General features: G+C 37.9%; 1 protein-coding gene across 1 annotated transcript in view; it reads left to right on the top strand.

Annotated features, from left to right (window-relative positions):
* The window catches only part of znf236 (zinc finger protein 236), a 97022-nt gene that overhangs the window by 64787 nt on the left and 13352 nt on the right, over positions 1-18883 (top strand). Inside the window, exons 23-27 of the mRNA XM_028470493.1 lie at positions 3683-3840; positions 4243-4371; positions 4485-4679; positions 11541-11670; positions 18150-18323. Coding sequence (XP_028326294.1) covers positions 3683-3840; positions 4243-4371; positions 4485-4679; positions 11541-11670; positions 18150-18323 — 786 coding nt within the window. The remainder of the gene's footprint in view (positions 1-3682; positions 3841-4242; positions 4372-4484; positions 4680-11540; positions 11671-18149; positions 18324-18883) is intronic.

Below are 18883 nucleotides of genomic sequence, written 5' to 3'. Positions count from 1 at the left end.
CTTGAATAGGTAAACTAGCAATTTTAGTTTCATTGATGTGTTATTGAAAACATATACACATGTTCACACCAAATAAAAGATTTTAGGCAGAGTTAACAGGCTTTATCATTGTTATTTTCTGTCATCAGTAATACATTTATTTATTTTTAAATCAGGCAAAAATAAGTGAATTTTAGGCAGTTAAATTAGCCATAAACACATTTTTAGGAACTACTTTTAAGATCATGCTGTGGACAGAAACAAAGGAAGATTAGCCAGTGACTTAAATATATTATTCTTCCAGTTTTAACTTGTTATTCAAAGCATAATCAAGGCTTTACCTCATAATTCTGACCTTTACTAATGACTGACAGGTTCATCAATCTGAATTTATATCTAATAGTTGTGGATTTGTATCGTCTTTAAGACTTTTTTTAATTTTTTTTAACAAATCTGAGAATTATAAACTTTGATACAATACAAATATAAATTTTAATCATAAATATGACTCTTCCCAAAATAACTTGTATGTCTTTATTGTCATACAAAATTTCAATGTCAGCATCAGTTAACTTGTTTTGTCACATCACAGATTTGTAAAATATTCACCCGAAGCTTCTCTGGCGGCGTGTGCAGTAATTGTTATTATTATTATTATTATTGTATGGGGACAACATTACTGCAGCCCTCTACATCATTGTTGTCCTGTTGAGGTCTTTTTATACCAAGACTTAGGAACGCAGCATCAGAGCCGCAGACTGCCCTCAAAATGTGTCGGCTATGTGAACAGAAAGACACTGTGCTAACCCTCTGATTAGACCAGAATCTGCTCTTTATAGAAGCACAGAGTCCCAAACATAACCACAGCGTAACGCAGTCCGACTCCGCATTGAAGCTGTCAATCATTGTATTGTTAATGATGGAGATATACATTTCTTTCAAGCCTTTTTAAAAATTGTGAATTATCATGATACCAGGATGAGGATCAGTGATCCAGATAACTGCCAACATCCTGCAAAGAGGATATTTTATATTTGGCTTGTGCCTGCTGTACAGTAATCTGCTGTAAACTACTTATTTCACAGCTTCTTTCTGAACACACCACAGTTAAGTGTGATGGGTAATGCTTATCACTGTGTGACAATGCTGGAGCTTTCTCATCCCATCCTGGTTTTAAGAGCCCTTCACTGATGAAAGAAGTGCCTCTGCTCATAAAGGCAACACAACACAAACATGTGTCTGCAACAGATGAACAACAATTAAATGTCATGCATTTCAAAGACAGAAGATGCAAAGCTTTGTAAGTTGAGAAGGATGTAGTTTGGCTCCTGTAGATTTAATTATTGTGATGTGATGGCGTCCTAACGACACTTTTGCCCTTTTAATGAGTATTAAAACTTGCCACGGCTTCCTGCTGCTGCTTCTCCCCCATGTGCTTTAAACTCAGCTGTCCACTCACTCTAAGAGCTGTCAAACGTATGTGGGATATCGTGTGAGATCAGCATTCAGGTGAACCCAGCGAAGATATCAGATGCTGTTTTTATTCAACACAGCTCAGCTACTCTCATAAAATAGTTAATATTTTGCTCTTTAATTACAATTAGTTGCAGTTGATTGGGTTTTGAAGCGCTTCATTCTGTGATTCTGGTTCAGTGCGTTGCATTGTACTGAGAGCAGAAAACGCTCAAGCAGCCATGCTTTTTACCAAACAGTGTTTACAAATCATTCTGGTAATAATGAATATTTTTAAGTCATTGATCTTTTCTATTATACTTTTGTTTGCAGAGTGAACAATAGCATTTGTAGCATCTGTGGCACTGCTGTAATTAGCTGTTTTTTTTAAACGTCTCCCCAATTGTTCTGCTGACTAATTCTCTTCTGCAGCTGGCAGCTTAAACAAACTGACTCGTCATCAGCGTCTGCTCTTAACTCAAGTGGAAAACAGATGTGACTGAAGTGTTATTGCTGTTCTTTACACAAATGCAACTATTATGTGTTGAATTAAAATGTATACACAGCTTATGTCCTTCCCCCTCATCCATTCTTGCCATTGTGCTATCTTTCTATCACCCAATGCAGTATAGGACATATTATGTGACCTCATATTAGATCCCATCATTACTCCTTTCACAGATTGTTCCCTGCTTGCAAACCAATGCAGTTCCAAAAGGAAATACAATAGACTCACAAACAAATGTCAAAGGTTGAAATTGCTGCTTAAATGGTCATGTGACGAGCATTCCCAGTGATAATGCCTCTCTTTGCAAGACATTTAATTTCGACTGGATTCAGATCTTTCCGTGTAAGCCCCAAAATAAACATCTGCCATTGTCTTTCAGTCTGTGAAAACACCAGAAATGTGATGGGAAGTCACACTGGGCCATTTTTTTGGAGCAAAGACAAGAAATCACTGTAAGAATTAAATAAAAATACTTCTGTGCATCCGTCTAAGGGGCTCCACATCCCACAATGCAATGCACAAAACTTTTCCCACAATTTCAATAAGAGAGTGTTTACAATGGAGATCAAAACAAACGTTTACATTGCAATTTCAACCTTTTATATATGATTTACATACCTATGCGTTTTAAAAAATGTGATATATGTGGTTAAGTAGATTTAAGTACCAAGCGACTGCATGACTTCAGGGTTCAGTGTTTCAGAATTATTAACATTAATTTATTTCTTTAGTTATTTAAGGTAAATTGTGAAAACTACAACTTCTTGAAACAACTTCTCTTGGCTCAATGCCAAATACACTAGTATCCTGAATACCCGTACCCGTTACAAGACCAGAGGAGATCGCTCCTTCCAGGCGGTCGCGCCAACGCTCTGGAACGATCTTCCGTTTTCCTTGCGTTTGCTTGATTCCGTTGATGCTTTTAAGAGCCAACTGAAAACCTATTTGTTTCAGAAAGCATTTTAAAATTCCAGTGATAAAGGGTTGTTTTATGACCATCATATTTTTGTGACTGTAACTGTAATTTGTATTGTATTGTATGCACTGTATGTATTGTGAAGCACTTTGTGACTCCTGTCTGTAAAAGGTGCTATATAAATAAATATTACTTACTTACTTACTTACTTTGTTCTTTGAGAAGTGGCTTAAAACTTTTCACTATTTGACAAGCCAATCAAGTCAAATGAATGTTGTAAGTCAAACAGACTGCAGCACTTTAAAGTATCAATAGGTAATAAAATGTAGAATAGGTTTTTATGGGCTTGATCAGGTGAAACGTTTTCTCTGGTCATTTGTCTTCTATTCCTGTCAAGATGCACACATTCACTCCCTCTGTACTTGAGTACTGATTCATCTATCTGGATGAGGAGGAAAGGTTCAGGTTATGAGTGCTGGTCACATTCTAATAGATTTAGAAAGTTTTGTGAAGTGTAAATGGGATAGTTTGTCCATCAGTTTCCTCAAACATCAGTCTTCCATGCCTGCTTCCATTGCCACCCATCTTCTTCAACCTCACAGATGCAGAAAAAGCACAGGTTATACCCAAGGACAGGACAGGTGACCAGTCCTTCACAAATCTACACACACATTATTCTGCTCTGGTGGTCGATATGGGGACTTTTGGTAAAAAAAAACTAGAATCAACTGAAGTTGTAAGGATGCAGAAAATGACAGATTGTGTTCAACCCATACAGTGATGCACCGTCTTACTGTTGATGCCTTTATCTCTCTGCCTCCTCCCAGTTGGCAGTCTACCACCAAGCACCACAATATCCCACACTACTGCATCACAGAGCCTAGCAATGTCACCAGGGGGAGTGGCCAGCGATGGCAGTGTCACGCTAACCCTCGCTGATGCTCAGGGCATGCTGGACGGCGTCACACTAAACCTGAGTGCACAGGTAATAAACCACATCATGGTCAGTGCATCAAACCTGACTCTCAAGCATCTAATGTGAACATTTTTAAATCAAAGTTTAAGCCACTTTTTTTCTACTGTGTATAACTGAGAGGGATATTTTTGCTCATGTTGTTGATGTAATCTGTTTGTTGATGATTTTAAATGTTTTTATTGATGATTTTAAATGTTTTATTGCTGCCGATTTTAATGTTCTTGTTGATTTTTAGCTGTTGAATGTTTTCCGTTGCACTTTTTGATCACGTAAAGCACATTGAGTTGCCCTGTGAAATGCGCTATATAAATAAATGTGCCTTGCCTTGCCTAGGAAAAAGTGCTATATAAAATCCAATGCATTATTATCATTATTATTATTATTATTGCCTGACACTGTGTTTATTCATAGGGTCAAACATTTCCAGCTGTACTGAATGACTCGAGCTTACCTGTGCAGCCTGGAGGCTCAGGCCAGCAAGTCCTTCTGGTCAGCCATCCATCCCAGTCCACAAATGGAGCCTCAGCAGATGGATACAACGTGAGTGATTAAAATATGCTGAGGAAGATCTGTCACACTGCATCAAAGGCTTTTCTCTGCCTCATTGTTAGATTAAAGTCTGTATAAATTGTGTGTTTTTGTGTGGAATCCAGATTTCCAGTGACAGCCATAAGGGTGGGAAAGACGATCGAGCAGAGATAGATAATCGAAACCAGTGTTTCTACTGTAATGAGATATTCCAGAACGCCAATACTCTGCGACGACACTGCAGACAAGCCCATGGCAAGGACCGCTGCCATGTCTGCAGCCTCTGCAATAAGGCTTTCAAGCGAGCCACTCACCTGAAGGTGAGAGCATAATTATGTCAATGTAAACACATACCATAGGAAGATGTATCTATTAATCCTCATCTTTTAGAACTTTAAAGTTTATCCATTCAGCTTTACATTATGGAAGTCGAACAGTAACTCTAAGACTGAAAGTATTTTTTAGTCATCTAAGACAGTGGTTCCAAACCTTTTTTGGATATCAAGAATGTAATTAATTTAATAAATTTTTTTCTAGAATTAGTTTTTGATCATGCTTGAGCTCAGATAAAAATGTTTTACTGCATTTTAGTTGAACTATATTCACGAAATGAAAGCATAGAAATACAGTTGTTTAAGACTGTGTGTTGTTTTAATAATAATAATAATAATAATAATAATAATCATAATAAAGAATAATAATAATAATAATAATAATAATAATAATAATAATAATAAAGAATAATATTTAAAACATTTAAAAAGTCTATTTAAATTTTTCTGAAATTTCAGGCGACCCCACATGGGGTCCCGACCCTAATTGTTGAAAAACACTGATTCAGTGGCTCCTGAATAGATTTATTTCTATAGTTTTCATCATTTCCTGTCATATCACTCCTAAGGTAGCCCCAAGACTGACAATTTATTTGTTGATTTTCCACTCCCTCTCTCTTTCAAGTACCCCCTGTAGTGCCATTGCATAGCGCTAGGGGTACAAGTACCCCCATTTGAGAAACACTGATCTAAGAGAAGATAAAACCCAAACAGAATGTTAACTATATACCAATGTTTTTAGTCTTCATTTGAAGCACGTGTGTAATTATTCCGGAAGCTTTTTTCAGATGAACTGTCTCTTGACAGCAGAAGAAAACACTTAGATCAAGTGCTGCTCTGCAGTGAAATAGGCAGTAGCAGCATGTGTGCGTTTCTTATCCAACAATACTCACCAGGCAGTTAAGCCCTCGAGCACAGAGATGCCTAACGAGGAAGAGGAGGCCATGTGACAACCAATGAGCCACGAGCACTTTGTTTTGTAGATAGACCTCAGCATGTGCACAAGCTGTCTCATAAAAGTAATAGCCCTGGGTTTAGGAGGGTGTAGTAGCAGCTCCTTCCGCTCTGCATCGCCAGATTTGTATTATTCAACACTAAGAACTCACATTTCCATCTTTAGACTTAGAACGCACATTATGAGCTTGTTTACTTTGAATTCTGTCAGCACGGTAGTGATGATTAAACACTATTTACATTATGACCAAATGCATAATTGGGTTGTGTTAAAAAGGTCTTAAAAAAAAAAAAGAAAAAAAAAACAGGCCGGGCTAAATGGCCACTGCAAGTATGATTTGAAAATCTTATAGCTTATAACCTTTTTTAACGCGCCTGCAGTTATGTTAAATTCACCGGTCCAGGCACCTGACACACCCACCGCGTAAATCGACTCAAGACGCATTGGTCTGTCATTAAAGGCGGTCTGAAGCCAGGGAGGTGGACTGGGCCTTGATTTGTTTTTTTTGGGCTGTCCTGAAATCACGAACATGGAGTTTCCTTAACGCTTGTAAATGTCAGTGAAATACATGAAAATTAAAAAGCACAGTTTTAATTTGAAAGATATTATTCGTTGAAGATGTAACAGGTTTTTTTTAAATAAGATTACAGTCTGAGAATCGGCCGCATTTTCTGTCCAAGTCGCAGTTAAAATCTCTCTGTCATCAATATAGTGTCTGTGATCCTGCAGCGCGTCCTGCTTTAATACAGAGGAGACAGAGATGTTTGCAGTGAAACAGAACCATTGTCGTCCTACATAATACACAGCGAGCCAGAACTGATGCAGAGCCTCATTTCTATGGGCTCTATTCTCCCATGTGTGTAAGTCCAAAAAGCCACGCAGCGGCGCTGTTTTTGGCTGTGTGCTATTCTCCCCCTGTACTTAAGTCAGTGGCTGCGCGCCTTCATCCCAGCTACTCACTGTGGGTGGAGCAGCCCTGAAATGTGGGTGTTCCCATTTAAATCTGGTTTTACGTGCATTCTCCGGTGTGTGTAAGTCCTTTTCTTCTTATTCGCTTCTAATCCTGGAATTTGTGCAGTATATTACAATAGAAATATGGACTTCACACAGACTTCACAGCAGCAGCTGTGATCACTCAGCTGCTGTTGCATGATTAATTAAAACTATGACAGACGCAGACTTCTGTCCACGTTGGTCACAGTGGTTCAACTATTTTCATACTATGTCCAACGTAAAGTCACAGTTTGATCCACTACAGAGTGAAACAAGCTGTCATTTGCGGCTGAGGACAGACCAGAAACTGTTCCCACACATATTTTAATGAGGCTCAGGTCACTTTAAACAGTTTGTACAGTGCCTTGCGAAAGTATTCGGCACCCTTGAACTTTTCGACCTTTTGCCACATTTCAGCCTTCAAACATAAAGATATAAAACTGTAATCTAAACTTTCAGCTCATACAAGGAGAAAACTGATCAGAGATGCTGCCAAGAGGCCCATGATCACTCTGGATGAACTGCAGAAATGTACAGCTGAGGTGGGAGACTCTGTCCACAGGACAACAATCAGTCGTATACTGCACAACTCTGGCCTTTATGGAAGAGTGGCAAGAAGAAAGCCATTTCTTAAATATATCCATAAAAAGTGTTGTTTAAAGTTTGCCACAAGCCACCTGGGAGACACACCAAACATGTGGAAGAAGGTGCTCTGGTCGGACAAAACCAAAATCGAACTTTTTGGCAATAATGCAAAACGTTATGTTTGGCGTAAACGCAACACAGCTCATCACCCTGAACACACCATCCCCACTGTCAAACATGGTGGTGGCAGCATCATGGTTTGGGCCTGCTTTTCTTCAGCAGGGACAGGGAAGATGGTTAAAATTGATGGGAAGATGGTTGGAGCCAAATACAGGACCATTCTGGAAGAAAACCTGATGGAGTCTGCAAAAGACCTGAGACTGGGACGGAGATTTGTCTTCCAACAAGACAATGATCCAAAACATAAAGCAAAATCTACAATGGAGTGGTTCACAAATAAACATATCCAGGTGTTAGAATGGCCAAGTCAAAGTCCAGACCTGAATCCAATTGAGAATCTGTGGAAACAACTGAAAACTGCTGTTCACAAACGCTGTCCATCCAACGTCACTGAGCTCGAGCTGTTTTGCAAGGAGGAATGGGCAAATATTCCAGTCTCTCAATGTGCAAAACTGATAGAGACATACCCCGAGTGACATACAGCAGTTATCGCAGCAAAAGGTGGCGCTACAAAGTATTAACTTAAGGGGGCTGAATAATTTTGCACGCCCAATTTTTCAGTTTTTTATTTGTTAAAAATGTTTGAAATATCCAATAAATTTCGTTTCACTTCATGATTGTGTCCAACTTGTTGTTGATTCTTCACAAAAAATTACAGTTTTATATCTTTATGTTTTAAGCCTGAAATGTGGCAAAAGGTTGAAAAGTTCAAGGGGGCCGAATACTTTCGCAAGGCACTGTATTTCAAACTGCGTATTATGGAAGCCAATAGTTCAGTTTCACTGCTTCACTCACATCCCTCTGTATTAAAGGGGACACATCATGCTAAATCCACTTTTTTAGCCCTTAAATGCATTTTGATGAATATTTAGATTGTTTAGAAGCACAGAAAAGTTCAAATTAATCTCTTCAGGTGCTCCGTTGATATCTTTATATTCTGTTTTGGTCATATTTTTCAATCTGTTTCAATTTTTCGATTCTCTATTACGTTTTTTGAACAATAATGTCAGCGGAACTGCCAAATTAGGACATCGACTCCAGGCCCAACACTTCGAGCAATCCGCCATTTTTATTTCTCGCTTTTATTTTGTAGTCCAAGCTCCAGGATGCAGAAGTTACGAGAGGAGAAATCAAAATGTTTGGTTGTTGAATGTAGTAACCCACACGCTTCATTACAACGTCTCCCAGCATCAGAACCTTTTCAAAGGGCCTGGTTGAGTTTTATTTTTCACGGTAATGTACCCACATCTGTGGGTAAGGTCATTTTTGTGTGCGTGCAGCACTTCACAAGTGTCATCACACTTAAAAAGTGTGATGATAAGACGTCCCTGTCATTGTTTTGTTAGCATTAGCAGTTGCACCGTCTTCATATGTTAGTGCTGTGTGCTCGTTTTAGATCCTTGATGATATGGCCTATGTGGTTTAATTTAAGTCTAAAGTTTTCATTAGTCATTTCATTTTGCCGTTTTTGTCTCTGAAAAGACTGTATTAAAATGCATTTCGTGACGTTAGCTTGGCGCTAGCGTTAGCTCGGTGCTTGTGTTAGCTCACTTGTTAGGGTTCTGCAGCTTCATCATCTTCATTTTCATCTCGCTCCGCCGGGTCAGACTCTGGCTCAAACATGTAAAGCTGGATGGACAAGTATTCCGTTGTTGACATTGTGTAAATAACGTGTGAATAAACTTTTTCTGCACCGCTACATGGCCATATCTCTTCTATCAAACTACAAAAATGGCCGAGCAGGGTGGAGTTGAACCTGGAGAGGGGGCGGGGTATGAAGCGTCTCATTTGCATTTAAAGAGACCGCACCAAAACGAGTTGCTCTTAGAAGCACATCAGAAAAGGGGTCTGGGGAGCTATAATAATGAGGAATTCAGACCCAAGCAGTGCAGTTCCGCTTTATATAGACCACAACTGTATGATTTATATCTAAAAAGGAAGGATTTAAAACCATGATATGTCCCCTTTAAAGAAGGATGCTCTGCTGCCGCGCTATTTCCTCATATCTCCAGTGCATCTAACTCGGTCATGCTTTACAGTGGTGATGATGATAATGATGCTGATGAAGAGCTGATCAAGGAGATAGCTTTTAACTGTGACTCAGTCGCACTACAATAATATGATCAATATTCTGAACAAATCAACTTGTTATATTGTTTATCAATGAAGGCATTTCAAATTAAAAGTGAACTTTATCATTTTCACAGATTTCAATGACATTTACAAGCGTTGGGAAAACTCCATGTTCCGTGATTTTTAGACAGCCCCAAAAAATTGCATCACCGCCTCCTTTCCTTCATCCCTTCTGCCTTCATTCACACATGTGCTCTTTTTGGCTCCTTACGCGCGGTGGGCGTGTCAGCAGCCTGGATTGGAGAATACGCGTAGGAGAGAAGCGCGTCCTTTTGCGCATTTCACCAACCACTGCAGATGACAGCTTGGTTCTCTTGATATTTACTCTGTAGTAGGGATGTAACGATTAATCGTAAGGCAGATAAAAAACTAATCATAGGTATCACGGTTGATAACGATTTTCTGAAAATTGAATCGCAGTACTTTTTTAACCAGCAGAGGGCGCTATCCACAAGTGTAGGTGGCGGGCGGAATCTGCTACTACTTTCTTTCTGGCTGCCTTCTACTCTTAAATATGTTAATAAATGATTCATTACCCCTTTAGCACCGAAAGAATATCTGTAATATTACTTGAATATCTGTAAAAGTCACGTTTTTCTATTAGCTCTGTCTGCTAGCATAGCTTCTCTTCTTCACTGCAAGATATCTGCATGCCAACCGACCACTGTGTTACCAGCGCCTTCTGCTGGTCCAAACAAATATGACGTAAATCAGTGCAATCGTTTTTTTTTTCTTTTTCTTAAAGTCCAATTATTAAGGCACAAAATACATTTTCAGTTGCACTTTTAAAAGAAAAAGAACTATTATGCAGTTTTGCATTGTTTATTATAGAACCAGAATTTAAATTAATAGGCTTCATTTTCATTTGTATTATTCCTTTATTTATTTCATTCAAGATTTATTTTTAGTTAAATTGCATTATTTTGAATAGTTTATCAAGGAATTATTTTGACAATGAAAAATAAAAGGAAAATAGTACAGCATTTTCTAGTTTTTTTCCCAAAAAAAAAATTTGTCTACAGTCCCATTTTGTAAAATAAATCGTGAGAGAATCGTATCGTGAACCCAGTATCGTGAATCGAATCGTATCGGGAGTTGAGTGAATCGTTGCATCCCTACTCTGTAGTGGATCAAACTGTGGCTTTACGCTAGACAAATAGTTGGACATTAAATTACATTTACCGAGCAGCAGCCGAGGCACAGCTGGTCACCCGCGCAACGCTGCACCCACCGTCATCTCAGGAAAAGGAGTGGGTGCCATGGATAAAATATTATTACATTTAAACACATTTCGTCCCATATAGAACTGCTAAATTTGTAAATATGTGACAGCGTGACAGTGTAATTTTGAATAGATTCTTTCTGGTGGTCTCTTTTGCAATATTATATGTCTGTGTTGCGTAATTTGGTTAACCTTATTGGGGTGCTGCACTTACTGCAGGTTCAGAAGCACGTAAGAGGAAAAGAACTTAAAAAGTAACTAAATCCCAAAACCACTTTTTTGTTTTTGTTCATTGATCCTTGTCCAAATCTCAACATTCTAGTCAAAGTATTTCAATTTGGCCTATTGTAAAATGTCAGAGTGACTGCCCTCTATGGTTTGAAATCCAGCTATTACAATTGAGTTTTGCTATTGGCTGAGAACAAGATCATGTGATGTTTTGGGACCATCTTGCATCACAAACTGCTAGCACTGTTAGCCCCACCTCTTTTATAAAACCTGTGGGCTTTACAATCTATGGTGGTAGGTAGGTAGGTTGGATTGAGAGAATATTTTATTTTATGTCGTGCACTTGAACAAACTAGCAACAATACACATCTGACAGTTTTCCAATCAGGCAAACAAACAAACTATAATTAGTTTCAAATCTACTGCTGCTCTCCATTTGTAATTGTCAAATATGAGAGCATTATTTGCAGACTCTTTTGGCTGCTGTGCTGCAAACATTTGACTCTGCACCAGACTGTGACGACAAAATAATTTGTGCATAAATTATCTGCAGGAGCACGAGCTCGTCCACCAGCCGGGACCGTCACCCAGCTCCCAGAAACCCAGAGTCTTCAACTGCTCGTCCTGCGTCAAGGCTTTCTCCAAACGAAGCCAGCTCGAGAGACACAACCGCACTCACACAGGTTTGGAGGTTACACATAGAATTTATTACATATTAATGATGGGGAAATATAAAACTGTGGTTTCTCATTTTGTAATAATGGACCAGCTGTTTTTTCAAGCAGATTTTAAGAGATTATTTCTCCTTAACTGTAAAGGGATAGATGTATTACATGTATAACTACAGTAAATCACAGGTTATTATGTGATTGGGTGATCCAAAGGGAATTTTGTGACCCTAATTTGATATCACAAATTTCTGGTGAACCCAGAGTTTACTAGATTTATATGTGAGGAAGTGAAAGTACAGAATACTGGTACAGAATGTGCTGTTTTTAATTTGAAAAAAGAAATAGTCCGATGATGTTGCTATGCTTTAGTTGTTATCATTTGTCGCAAATTGTATTCAAAACAGAAATGTTGTCCCAAAGCTGTCATGATAAGCATTTAATTTACATTCTTTGCCTCCAATAACCTTCAGTGTCATTTCATCAATGTTGTGTTAGGTTGTTTGGACAGCAACGGAGGATTCTTTCCACTGTTAAATCTTAGAGCTTCAAGGTGATGAATATTAAACATTCTGAGAAGAGTTTTAACGCGAGAGCGATGATAGTTTATCTAACATAAAACTTTTTTATCGTCTATTGCTAAGGCTGTGGATGTGACAGTATTATTAACCACATTAGATCGTCATTTTGATCGATGTCCCAACTTCTCCTATTTATCTGCTGACACTTATTTACATCTAATTGTAATTAATTGAATATAATCATTCAAATTGTTTTCCTGTTATTTGACTTCCATACAAATAACGGTAAACGGACTCCCAAGATGGTGGAGACAGCAACATAAAAAAGACTGCACTGTAAGCTTTTTAAAGATTTCTAAATAATAGTAATAATAACAATGATCAGTAAAAAAATGGTAAATGGACTTGATTTATATAGCGCTTTATCACCACACTGAAGCAGTCTCAAAGCGCTTTACACATCAGCTCATTCACCCAATCACTCTCACATTCACGCACCAGTGGGACAGGACTGCCATGCAAGGCGCTAGTCGACCACTGGGAGCAACTTAGGGTTCAGTGTCTTGCCCAAGGACACTTCGACACATAGTCAGGTCCTGGGATCGAACCCCCAACCTCTCGATCAGAAGACGACCCACTACCACCTGAGTCACAGTCAACTAAAGTGAACAAACAAAATACACAATACGCAAAACCAACATCACCCAGCAGCCATTTTACAAAGAAAAAACCACATCATAAATACATAGCTGCCAACCCTCACGTATTTGCCGTGAGAGTCACGCAATAGGTGGATTTTACATGGTCTCACGCGACACACATACTGGTTCAAAATGTTATGTGCAAGAATCGTTTCTGGGGATTGCTCACTCGGTACGCCGCAAGCCCCACCTCCCGTCGTGGCCACTTTAACATACATTTTTATTTAATTATGGTTCTTTTTTATTATTTATTTTGTTTCTTCACAGGAGTTGAAAGCTAATATGTTCTGAAGAAATTGATAAAATATTTCTTTAAAAAAACTGAATAAAATAATATGTAGAAAACATGGAATTTTGTTAAAAAAAAATGTAATGGAATTTGGAAAAAAAATTAAATGGATTTTATAGGGCCATACTCAAGCAAAAATCTCAGCAGTTTGTATCAAATCAAATCAATCTTTATTTATAAAAAGCACTTTTCATACAATAAAATGCAGCTCAAAGTGCTTCTACAAAGAAAAAAAATAAATACAACATCTACACCGTTCAAACCCCGTCCACCGCACACAGACACAGAAGTTAAAATAAGGATATGGCACATGGCTGGATACAGTGGATCTAGCTAAGAAGACATCACAAGGAGCCGTCAGAACCAGAAGCAGGACACAGAACGTGGGCACAGGGCGACGAGACAGAGCCCCCAGTCCATCAAAATAGCAACTGCTATTCATCAACACTGAGGACCAAAAGACAGACAGCGCCACTGCAATGCAACGATTTTAAAATGGGCGTAGTGTGTTCCCGCCACCTGGTCTTCGTCAGGTCACGTGCTGCTGAATTCTGTCGTAGTTAAACTTGAAATAGTTTTTTTTGGGAAGACCAGAAAGCAGGGCATTACAGTAGTTTATTCCACTGGTGATAAAAGCATGCAATAGTGTCTACGTGTTGGCCTGAGATAGAATGGGTCAGACTCTGGCTATGTTCTTCAAATGATAAAAACCTAATTTTGTTATATTTTAACAGTGAGGGATAAAAGTGAACTCAGAGTCTAATATAACGCCCAGGTTTTTAAGTTGTGTGGAGGGAATCAAAGATGATGTTTGAAGTTTAGGTAAAAGTTTCTCTCTGGGCCTCAGGAGCGAGAACTAAAACTTCAGTTTTGTCGTGATTGAGCTGGAGAAAATTTTCTGCCATCCAGGATTTTATATCTAAGATACAGTTAAAAAGAGCATCCATTGGACTGGTGTCTTCAGGAGACACGGAGATATACAGCTGTGTATCATCAGCATAAGTGTGGAAGTTGACTTTGTGCCTCCCGTTGACATCACCAAGAGGGAGCATATACAGATTGAATAAAACAGGGCCTAAAATTGATCCCTGAGGCACACCACATGTTATTTTATGGACCTTAGAGGAGAACATATCCAAACTTACCATAAACGTCCTGTCTCTGAGATTGGATAAAAACTATTTGTGAACAGCACTAGACAGGCCCACCTGGTATTTGAGTATTTAAAAAAATGGTGTGGTCTACGGTGTTGAAAGCAGCACTAAGGTCCAGTAGAACCAACACTGTTAGTCTTTTTGTGTCCAGGTTATACTGTTGGTATTTTAACTTATAAAAGTAAAATTTTTTATGCTTGGGACAAGTTTTCAGTTTTAGAAGATTCAAGAATGTTGTAATTGTCAGGTGAAAAAAATGTTCCATTGCAAATAAAAAAAAAAGTGCTTATTCAAGTACCAATGTTCTGTTATTATGACAGACAATGCTCATTTTGGCCCAGCCCCCCGCCCCTTTCCAAAGCACCAAAAGCTAGATCGGTCCTTCTGAATTTCACTCCAAGGTTTTATTGAAAGTTGGCAGCTCTGACAAATATAAAGAGCAAAGTCCATATGCCTAAAGTTATCACCAGTCTATGCATACACAGCTAAACCTAAATGCGACTACGGGGTAATGATTGATTGATTTGATTAATTGATTGAATTTATTTTGTGTCATGCACACAATGTGCTCAACCCTCATGGGCTTATAAGACACTGGAAAGGGCATTTGCAGTGGTTTACATTTATATTTCATAACATTACAAAGTTGCAGGCTCCTGGCACAGTTCAATCTTGAATAATGTGTTTTGTCTTTTTTCCCAGGCTTTTGAAATAAAATCTGATATAACAAAAGTCACTTTCTTGAAACATACCAAGTTTGTTGTAGTCATCAAGCCAAAAAAAAAAATTAACGTAAATTGAAGACATTTTTTTTTAAAAGTACGGAAACTTATGGGACACAATAAACCCTTCTGTGGCTGACTTTGTGCCTCATTAGCATTAGCATCTGCTAGCTCATTTATCCACAGATCATGATCCCCCACACCCTCACAGCACTGCTTTCACTCAGGTGTGGAGCTGTAATAAGTAGTCATAGCTCAGGCAGCTAGCACACAGGGAGCGACAGTGGCACACACACACAGAACATTAACGTTTTCCTTACGCTTGTAAATGTAATTGAAATCCGTAGAAAATGATGAAGCACACTTTTAATTTGAAAGGTATTATTTGTTGAAGAACAATATAACAGGTTTATTCGATAAGATTATTGCAGCGTGTTGATTGGCTGCATTTTTCTGTCTGACCCACAGTTCAAATCTATTTTTCTAACTATTCTAATTCCCTCCGCCCACCGCCCAATGAGAGCTGGAGATTGGCACCGGCAGACCCCAGCCACCCTGAACAGGAATAAGTGGGTCTGAAAATGAATGAATGAATGAATAACTAATCTAATTAATTAGAGACTTTGTAATTAATTAATCTAAATGAATCGCCTAACAATATTTGACAAGAGAAGCAATGTTTTACAATTTAAATGTATGTTGGTATATGACTGAATCAATGAAAACAATAGATGAGCTTAAACAACAAAACAGTGTTTATTATTTCCATCACTGAGTGCTAACATAATGAACAATATGAATAAAGAATATTATGATTACATTGTTCACAAAGCACAAACTTAAATTTAAGTAATCTATAGTAATGCTTTTCTGGATTTTTTCATAAACTTTCGAAAAGAAATGTGTTTTTGTGTAATAAAATAAAAAACAGCACTTAATACAGAACATTCCAGAGAAGTGGAAACTGAACATTGAAAAACTGTTCATTAATTGGGTTAGACAATGCTATCTGTAGCACCGCTTGTAGCCCCGCCCACATCCGCCACCACTGAGAGTGGTCGACTGTCCACTACCATCATTTGTCCAGTGAGTTTGTTCATTTGTCAGTCATTGGCTCTGAATCCTGTCACCTTGTCCAGTGTGGATTGGCGACACTGTCTGCTTGAACTCAGACCGCTGTCAGTGCTAGCTGCTACATGTTTAGCATTGAGGTGGTAGCGGAGGCTAGAAGAGCTCCAATTTGCACACAACTAGGCTTTTCTTTTGTTTTTTCTATTTTTTCTTGTGTTTTGTTTTTTTTTTTAACTAAAATGAATGCCTACATAACATCTCCTCTGGTTCTCCTGTTTCTTGTGTTGTGGTCTGTGCATCAGCATTATGGGTATACCGGGACCTCATGCAATAAGAACGGTTCTGCGCTGTTTGGTGTTTTGAGAAAAAAGGAATGTGTTGGGTTTTTTTTTTTTGTAATTAATTAATCGTAATTAAATGTTTCCCGGCACTAGTAAAAATATTACTTGCTGGATGTAAACCGTCTGCTTTGTGTATTGATTTCAGCTTGTCATTTATGCTGCAGATTAAATGCTAACCCGACCAACATGGTGTTTTATAACATTTTGGTTTTGCTTTAACTGAGCTAATCTGATTATAAATAAATCTATATTTTAACAGATTATATCCTCAATCATAATGAATGCATCTGAAACAGAGATCTTCCCATGTTACTGTTTCAAGCTTAAAATGTGTTAATCACAATGTTAAAAAGTCACTATTAGAATTGTCCTTGGTTGAGGATAAACAAAGAGTGAAAAATAATAATTCCATAAGTTAAAAGATAATTTAAGTTTCTAAAGTTTACCTTAAAGTTAAGGTACTACACAGGAATCCAGTGCGCTACCACCACTGTGCTATTCTCCAAAAACAGAAACTTTTAATTTGGGAGAACATATTAAAGTATGGAAATTTGTTTTTTTTTTTGTTTTTTTTTCCAAAATCACCCATGCTCTGTCCTCTCCTTCACTTAATCAATTTTTAAATACTAGAAATGTCACTCAGCTAACACAAAGGGCTGCAGTTAGAGGAGACTGCACAATCCCAAAGAGAGAATGCAATTGGCCAGTCTTCCTTTGAATTAGAATTTTAAGTTTGAATTTATTAATTATTTAAAAGGGACAATGCACATTAATAAACAGACATGCTGTAAACAAGCCAGTTAGCCAAATGAGTTTCCATCTGGTGTTCCTGGCCAAATTTTAAAAAGCAACCTAAAATGTAAAAAATATTAAATACAGACAGAATACAATATGTCAAAAGAGAACAAGTATGACAAAACAATAATTACTGATAAAACAAATCACCAAGCCTGGACTAAAACTCTCAGAATTTTTCACACAGTAATTACAACAGGAACACAGTTCAAACAAAAAAGTTAATCCATAACACAAGAAAAACAAACAATGTACAAAAATAAAATAAAAATAAATGGCTGTCAGTGTGAACATAAATGGTGGTCAAGAAGCCATGTTTTTAGCTGCCGAGAAAAGGAGGTGTATGTGCCGAGTTGTCTGATGTGGTCTGGTATTTGATTTCAAGCTGCCCGTTACTGGAATATATTACTTGTAAATATTTAATGTAATTTAATTTAAAACCCAGTTAAGAAAATAGCTTTTAAGTAATGAGATCTGCAATCATCAGCGCTGATAGCGGTGAGTTCTCTTGAATTTTATTTTATATTTATGTTTAAAATATGTATTTAACTATTTATTGAAATTGAATGTACATTTTTAGTGAGGTGAATAATAAAGTTTTATGAATGTTTTTATGCTGTTTTAGAGTGACATTTTTTTTTATTGTTGATAGATTTTGTTTTTCGGGTGACTTTTAACAGCTGTCCAGGGACAGCAGATGAGAAATAGCCATTAGGCTAACTACATTTACTGTATTGTTGATGAATGTACATTGTCCCTGTTAAAAAAAATAAATGCACACATAAATAAATAAAGCCATTCAGTTCTGCTCTGGCACTATTTCCATTGGCACTTACATATATCATACGATCCTGTTGTATAGTGTTTTAATGGCTGTGATGGTCTGTGTTGTTGTTGCAGGCGAGCGTCCATTCAAGTGCCATCAGTGTGACAAGGCCTTCAACCAGAAGAGCGCTCTGCAAGTGCACATGGTGAAGCACACCGGAAAGAAACCGTTTAAATGTGAGGTGTGCAGCATCCGGTTTACGCAGAAGAGCAACATGAAGCATCACATGAAGAGATCCCATGGCTACGGTGAGCAGCAACGACACACACACACACACTAGCTGGGTTTTCATTATCCTTGTAAATGTGCAAGATCTAAATAGCATAATACAAACTGGTAAAGGAAACACCTGAATTTCTTAATAAGAAAAAAAAAAACACTGAAATGTCACTAAAATGTTTTTACGCTTTCAAGAGAAGAAATTTCAGACATTTCGTTATTGAAATGTATCGCAAAAGCGCTATGGAAACACTTTTTTTGCAAATACACGTCATACAATGTGACATACCTGGTCACATGACCACTTCTCGCCAAGAAAACACGGTGCGGTACGTGTAAACAGAAGAAGAGATTGGGACATTTCTTAACATTATACCTAAAATGATTACTGCCACATTAGGTGTGAAAGAACAAAGGTATGTAGAGTGTTTTAAGGAGGTTTGGAGCGTCCGTCTCCCTGCAGCGAAGTCTCCCTGCATGAGATTTCACGGGTGGAAACACCTCCAAAGCGCAATTACTTTATACTCTGTCGACATTTAGAAACATCGCTTTTATTTTGTGAAAATCTGTAATGGAAGCCCAGCTAATG

Source organism: Gouania willdenowi, chromosome 16 (assembly GCF_900634775.1).
Source record: "Gouania willdenowi chromosome 16, fGouWil2.1, whole genome shotgun sequence".
NCBI classification, from domain to species: Eukaryota; Metazoa; Chordata; class Actinopteri; order Blenniiformes; family Gobiesocidae; genus Gouania; species Gouania willdenowi.
Note: the sequence above shows the minus strand (reverse complement) of the source record. Positions and strands in the feature narration are given on the sequence as shown.